The sequence below is a fragment of the Semicossyphus pulcher genome, unplaced genomic scaffold, assembly GCF_022749685.1.
Source record: "Semicossyphus pulcher isolate SPU_LCO1_2020_fin unplaced genomic scaffold, fSemPul1.0.p SCAF_38, whole genome shotgun sequence".
Lineage (NCBI taxonomy): Eukaryota > Metazoa > Chordata > Actinopteri > Labriformes > Labridae > Semicossyphus > Semicossyphus pulcher.
Genome location: NW_027211713.1, coordinates 375001 through 382500, shown reverse-complemented (window position 1 = coordinate 382500; position 7500 = coordinate 375001). Strand labels below are relative to the sequence as shown.

At 44.5% G+C, this 7500-nt stretch overlaps 1 protein-coding gene across 1 annotated transcript in view; it reads right to left on the bottom strand.

Moving 5' to 3' along the window:
- The window catches only part of kiaa0895l, a 12020-nt gene extending 8863 nt beyond the window's left edge, over positions 1-3157 (bottom strand). The window contains exons 1-3 of the mRNA XM_069679253.1: positions 2990-3157; positions 1871-2631; positions 721-864 (exon numbers count right to left, since the gene is read on the bottom strand). Of these exons, the coding sequence (XP_069535354.1) occupies positions 721-864; positions 1871-2584 (858 nt within the window). The 5' untranslated portion in view covers positions 2585-2631; positions 2990-3157. The remainder of the gene's footprint in view (positions 1-720; positions 865-1870; positions 2632-2989) is intronic.
- Between the last annotated feature and the right edge of the window lie 4343 nt (positions 3158-7500).

Here is a 7500-nt window from a genome sequence, read left to right as displayed (position 1 = left end):
ACAGTGACCTGCAGGTGAACAGGTGTGATGAAGTTTATCAGCTGGATGCTCACTGGACTGCACTTATACAGTGCTTTTACACAACATGTCACATTCACTCTCTCACACACTGATGTTAGCTTATTTTAAAATGTTGCTCAAATTAAAGTAGATTAATAACTAATAAGAATAACAATACAAATTAGACAGTTAACATTTAAAACTATTTCAGCTGCAACATTTACCAAAGTAAACATCACATGCTGGACAGGAGGAGGATGAAGTGACGGATTTATTCCTGCACCTCGTCTGCGTCTCAGAAATTAACCATACACACATTTTATGGACCGTTTCAGTTGTTTTTAAAAGCTCAATTTCCTCCCAGATTAAGAAAAAATCCAAAGTTTAGTTCAAAGATATTTGTTTCTAAGCACCATGACAGTGGCATTATTTACATTCACACTTATCCTACAGATCATAATTAAGAAGTTTATTAAGTTCATTTCTCAGAGACAGTTTATGTTTAAAAATATAAAACATGATAGAACTATAAATTAGCCAGAGGTCAGTTTACAGGTGATGAACTTTATTATTGTTTTAAAGCTCCTGTGAGGATCTCTCATGTTGTGTGTATTCTAGCGCCTCCCTGTGGACAAAGTTGTACATCTTCTCTGAATAAATGTGCTGGCGCTCACAGGTCATGTCACAGGGGATGTTGTGTGTTGGTGTGTGTGCTCTCACCTCTCCCACGCAGCCTTCTTTCTGCAGATATTTACGAACAGCCGCCCAGACCTGACTTTTAGGGAGGACACTGCCGCCCGTCACCTCCTCAAAGTTCTCGTAGGAGCCAAATTTCCTCAAGACGCACTCCATGATGCCAACCGCCTGCAGGGAAAGTCATCATCATCATCACCATCACCATCATCATCACAGGTGATTCTCAGGTGTTTGACATAAGCTCCATTTCCACCACAGGGACCAGCATCTAAAGAAAACCCCGGGGATTAAATTAAGACCCCCCAAAGGTTCCTGCTCCAGAGGGGGTTACTTGCTGAGAGTACAGGGACTATGGGGGCGGGCCTCGCAGTGTTGAACCTTTCTGATTGGTCGAGTATTCAGAGTTGTTTGAGCATCCAGATGTGTTTCAATATGAATCTAAAGTATCAACAACGCTGAGGAAGTGGTGTCTGTTCATTTCACTATAATACACCGTTAAAGTCAGAGTTTAAAGGATAGAAAAGGAAAGGTCTTCATGCTGAGATGCAGGTGATGTGTTAATAAGTGAAACAGTTACACAGCTGTGATCTATACGTGTCTTTGAACCTCACTGGAAACACAGACAACAAATGATCATATTAAGTGGGCAGCCTTTTTCCTCTGACATCACACTACGGTCACAAATCTTATCAACACAGTGAATCTGACCAATCTTTGTTCTTCCATCGCTTCCTGACTGATCAGAGACAGAGAAGACAAAGGAGAGAGAAAATCATCTTTCAAGTTCAAACAACATATGAACATATAAACTGCGATGTCAGCTGGGTGAATGCTAACACTGACTTAGCTGTTAGCTGTGAAGCTAATAAGTTGTTAAATATGTAGTTTTACATTTTAATGTGGCCCCATATCGCTCCAGGTTTTCACCATCAACTGACAATCAGGGAAGTTTGAAATAATGTTTTTGGATTCTTACTCTCATACAACTTGCAACCTTGAACGCAGCAGCGTGACATCATCAACAGCATTTGAGCTTCTGTTTAGAGCGTGATGTCAGAGGAAGATGGCCGCCCTGTGAGTATGGTGAATGGGAGGAACCTTTAAGTTCCCTGAAGAAAAGCTCCTGGGACTGAGAGTCCCGGGTACTTTGAGTGTATACGTAGCTCTGCTGTACCTGCTCGAGGAAGAGTCCGGACCCCTCCCGGTACTTGTCCAGCACGCTGCGCGGCTCGGGCTGAGCATACTCAAACTGAGGCTCGTACTGGTAGTCAGACTGGAAGAAGGTCGCTTTCTCCTGCTCCAGGTTGAGAGGTCGGAGGGCGACCAGCAGACACTGCCGGCCAGGTGTGGGCAGCGTCGTGCCCCCCGCCCCCTTCGCTATATGTGGCAGGGAGGTGGCCGGTCTCATTTGCCCCCTGCCCGCCCGGGGCCCCAGGGGGTAATTGACAGAGCAAGTACTTTCGCTTCTGCGCATCCAGCCACCAGCACCTAGGCTGGGGCTGGTCAGGCTGCGGGCTGGGGGCGAGGGGGCGGCTGAGCCACTGCGCCATGGAGGCTGCACCACCCGCCGGTCCATCATCTGTTCCCGAGACCCCCGTAGGCGCTGGGGGGTCATCTCCAGGCTGAGGGGGCGGCGGAGCGGCGGTCTGGCTGTGGCCCCACCTCTTGATGACAATGATGATGATGACCTCCTGGGTGCTGATTGGCTGCTGGTCTGAGCAGGAAGTCCGTTGTGGGACGACTTCTCCTTCTTGGGGACATCGCTCCTCTTGGCCAGCGGTCTCTGCGTCACACTGGGTTTGTTTGCTCGCTCCAACAGCTCCCTGCTGCCCCCGGCACCCTCACCCTCGACCTGATCCATGAAGACCTCACCTGAGTCCAACACCATCACCACGGCAACCACGCCTCAGGCTCCACCTTCCTCCTGCCCCGACGCTGTGACAGAACAGACAGGTGAACTTTGACCTGTGAACTTGGAGTTGTTAATATGGAGAGAGGAGAAAACTCTGCTGCTGCTTTAAATAGATCAGAGCACGTACATGTCAGCAGCTGAGACAGACTAACAAAGAGGAGACACAGGAACAAAGCTCAGTATGAAGCTAATGTTTACTTTACTGTCTTCACGTTTACTTTATGAACACATGAACAGTTTTATAAACCAGAACGAATCACAGCCATAAGACTCCACAGGAATTCATCCTAAAGGGAGACAAAAGAAATCAGTTCTTCTCTTCCTTTCCTGTCAGCAGCTTTGAACTCACAGAAACCGACATGAACTCGGACAGATTCTCACCCAGCAGCGGGTCCCGGGACGTCTGCGGAGGATTCTGGAGATTTCAGCCTCTTCATCCGCTCCCAGCGGCCGCAGCTCCCCGCAGACTGAGCGGAGGAGCTCCGTGTTTCCCCGGCAGGATGTTGAGAATAAGCGGATAGCGGTTCGGTGTGCAGCGGGGCCTGAGGCGCTGCCTGGGCCGGCCAGGAAGCGGCGGTTGTGTTGGAAGTTATGACGCGGGACGCCGGGAACGCCGTGATTGACGCTCCCTGCGTGCTGACGTACAACCGGAAGTTAATCGGACATTTAAGATTTTGTGAATTAACAGAAGAAAATTGTATTTTGAGACACTAATGAAGGATGGACTGCATTGACAGAAATATCGTTTTTTTTTACATAAGAATATATCAACAATGAAAAAACGATATTTTTCCGAAGGAGCTGTCTGAGCCTTTCTTATGATGGAATGCAATCATTTCTTAAACTCAACAGACAAACATAAAAACATCTCTGATGTGATTTTATTGACCTTTATGTCCTCTCTTTTATTACATTTAAAGCTGCAGTGCTGATTGAGGAGGGACAGTGGTTAATTCAGACACCAAAACATCTTAAAAAAGTGGTTTCCATGTCAATGTTTTGTTCTGTGCTTTATAACTGAGGTGGTAAAATAACCCTAACCCTAAAAAGAAGTACTGAAGTAAAGTACAGATACATGAAAACTCCTTAAAGTCAAATGACAATGATCAGGTAAACATTTACAGAGAGACAGCCTGGACTTTCACTACATATCTTTACATCAAGTTTACTTTAGTTCACACATTTTGTAATGAAACACAAAATAGGCTTGAACCAGCCCTCATTTGTCCCCGTCAGATTTTCCTCAGCATTTGTTCTGTAACGAGTCACGTGTGTCTGTGACACGACTGATTGTGAGACACGTCACGACTCGGCCTGTGTGAGGAAACTAGTCCGACCAGGAGAAGAGGATCCAGCTCAGCTCCCCCCCCCCCAAATACCTGGTCCCACCTGATGAACAAATAGGAGCTGACAAACCTGCTGATCTTCACCTGCACACTCGATATTCGGAGTGTAACTGAGGAGAAGCTTCGGACAAACACAAACTGAAGTTATAATAAAGAATAGACACATTAACGTTTAGATTATTATTTAAATAAACCAGAAGAAGGAAAATAAATGTATAAACATGTCATTTATCTGAGACTGAACGATGTGCTGCTAAAGACAGTGTCAGTGACAGATTTATACTTAATGTAATAAAACTTGCACTTTTTATATTGCACTTAAAATAAAAATATACAATAAAGCTTCTTCGTGTGGCTCCTTCCGTGTGATTCACAATAAGAGAAACAGAAAACGGACTGAAGAGGAAAAGAAGGAGAGAAAGTTAAATCTGAGTGTAAAACTAACACTGAAATAAAATACATACAGAAGATGGGAAATTAAAACCCAATTTGATAAGAACAGGACAGGAAATAAAGATTAAAACAAATGGAATGCAGAACATATAGCAGATAAAACCCGACTGGTGGCGGTACTGTCCCCAGATTTTGGCTCATCAGGAAGAAACTGGAGGAGCAGTTCCCCCATAAAACACAAAAAGAATGCCTCTTCAATAAGAAAGGGAACTGAAATGTTGCTTCCACTTTTAAAGTTTTAAAATCAGCTAAATAAAAAGAAGTGTGCTAACAGCTAAGAGCCAAATAATCTCATGTGGGCCTAAACAGAGTGTCATGCTGCTTCAGCAAGTCAAGGACGGATCACAATGAACCCAAGGAGTGCCCCCCCACACTGTGCGCAGCAGGTGAACTGAACCCTCAGTGGGAAAATGGAAACGTAGCAAGCTCCAGAAAATGTGTGACTGTCACAAACGTGTATCAATAACTAAGAACATATCAAACATAACGTTTTAAAGACGTGCAGCAGTGCAAAGCAACGTTTAAAAAAGGGTATATCAGGAGAGTCGCAGCGAGCTCGGCGCTAAAGCAGAGACAAGTTTTCATCTTATTTTGAATCGCGCTGCTTCCTGTTAGCAACAGGAAGTGAGCTCTACAACTTCGAGGCTGAATCCTGATTTTATTATAGAAGTGATCCTTTAATAAACCAGCAGCAGATGATCCATAGCTGCCCCCTCCCTCTGGAACTCTCTACCCCAACACATCCGAGACTGCACTGACCTGACTCACCTTTTCAGACCTGCTTTTAACCTCTGACGCTGATTTATTTATTTGTTTTTCTCATAGTTCCTCTTCTTGTGTTTCTCCTGCTGTTCTTATCTTGTTTCTTCAGTTGTTTTTAATTATGTAAAGTGACTTTGAGTACCATGAAAAGCGCTATACAAATAAAATGTATTATTATTATTATTATTATCTCAGTGTTATTGAAGGCATGAGCTAACATGGGAGTTAGCATGTAGCTCACTTGTAGACCATTAAGAGTTTATATAAAAGGGAGGAGCTTAAAGTGTGTTTGAAATGAAACAGGAAGTCGGTGCAGAGCAGCTCGGACTGGACACAACTCTCTGGTTGTGTGTTCAGTATATGAGTCTTCATGCTCGTTCTTTGTTCTCATGATATTAATGATTACAGATCATTAATGAAACATTAGCCTGAGCCTGCAGAGCATTTTCATACTGAGTGCACTCATGCTTCTATCTCTGGCTTAACGCATTCTCTACATGCAAATCCAGATGTTTGCATCAATCCCTTCATTTGTTTACATTTGCATGAAAAACCAACACACAGGTCCTGTTTTATGTTTTCATATTTCCTCTTAAAACAACAACTTCTTTTTTTAAATAAATGTTAACCAGCTGCGAGTCTCCGTCTGCCTCCCTGCCAGCAGCTTCGTTAATGTTCCTCGCCCCGACGGGATATTAAGAAAGTTCAAGAATGTGTCCACGTCACGCCTGCAGCTGTGGAGACAAACACAGCAGGTGAGGTAACACAACACACCTGTGTGCACAGAGGTGTACACAGGAGGATTTTGATTTTGTACCTGGGTGGGTGGAGTCAGGTGTGGGTAATAGCTCACCTTTGGACCGAGTCTGTGGTCCCTCTGTGAGCAGGCTGCTGGAGGTCAGAGGGGGAGTAAAGCAGAGTGATCACAAACAGGACAATTGTTCTTTATTATTTTAACATCATTTTTCAGCTGCCTTCCACTGATTCCAACACAGATTTCAACTGCATGAATCGCACAAAAGTCTTGTTTCCACTAAAGTACCCAGGACTTTATTCCCAGGAAGCTCCTGGAACTCAAAGACGCAGGTACTTTTGGTGTAAACGTGGCTTCTTAAAGGGACAGAGGCCTCAGGAGCAAATGTAAGGCTGTCACCGATCTGGGTGTATTTTGTTAGTCTGACACGCCTGACTGGATCCCATTTCATGACCTGTATCTGAAGCAACCCCCCCCCCCCCACCACCACCACCACCACCAACACTCCCCACCCCCCACCCCACCCAGGGGCTGTTTCAGTATGGGCATTCAACAGGGGGCGGGGCCTGTTGGTATCACTTGGATTATTCGCTTGGAGCTGTAGGCACTCGAACACTCACAGAACTTTACATACGCATCAGAAGTAGTGAAAACTGACCTCATGTGTGTTGATGGGCGTGGCTAAACTGCTCTGTAACACCTCTAAGAACAAAAGAGCGCCTGCAGCGAGTTTCACCTGCATGCACCAAATTGTGATGGAAATATTATTAAGTCAAGACCTACAAGAATCTGTCTGCAGTACCATCCAGAACTTTGTGACACGGACCAACTTCTTCGTCTTCATCATCACAGAGTCTCGACTTTATGCTCTGAGGAGCTTCACCTGATCACCTCTGACTCGCTCAGTGTGTTACAAAAGGTACCAGGTCACCTTCTTATTATCTGTCATCACCACAAACTCTCTTTACAAAGTCATCGAAGATGATGCACTTCTGGGAATTTGATTGGCTGACACAGCTTCCCACCTGACAGCGTCATGTTGCAGCTAAAGCGACGTGTTAAACCATGTTTCCAGAACTTTCTACATTTCCTCCCCCACCAACCTCTCCTGTTGACACAGAGATAAACATCTCTGAACGCAGCCTGATGCAAACAGATGGATCTGTTTGTTCTCTGTTCTGTCGGACGATGAAGAGAAAATGATTAAAGGGAATTTTTAAATGGAGAATAGTTGTCAAACTTCATAAACCTGTTCTCTACTCAAACTTTCTCACTTTATTCCAGCAGCAGAATCAGTGTTTGTCTCCAGGGCTCATTGTCTTTATCGTGTACGGACATATGAGATTCAGAAATAGATCAAACTCGATGCGTCCGCACACTCAAATCTGTGCAGAAATCATATTTATTTATGAAGCGTTAGATCAGAACACCTGTTCAACACCTGCTCATCCCTTGAAGAAGGTCTTATTCATTTGATTTGTATGGACATAAAACGTACAATGTTAGCTTTACTCGAGGCACTTCATAATTACTACTCATATATTCATTAAACACAAAATGATGATAGTATCAGGGAG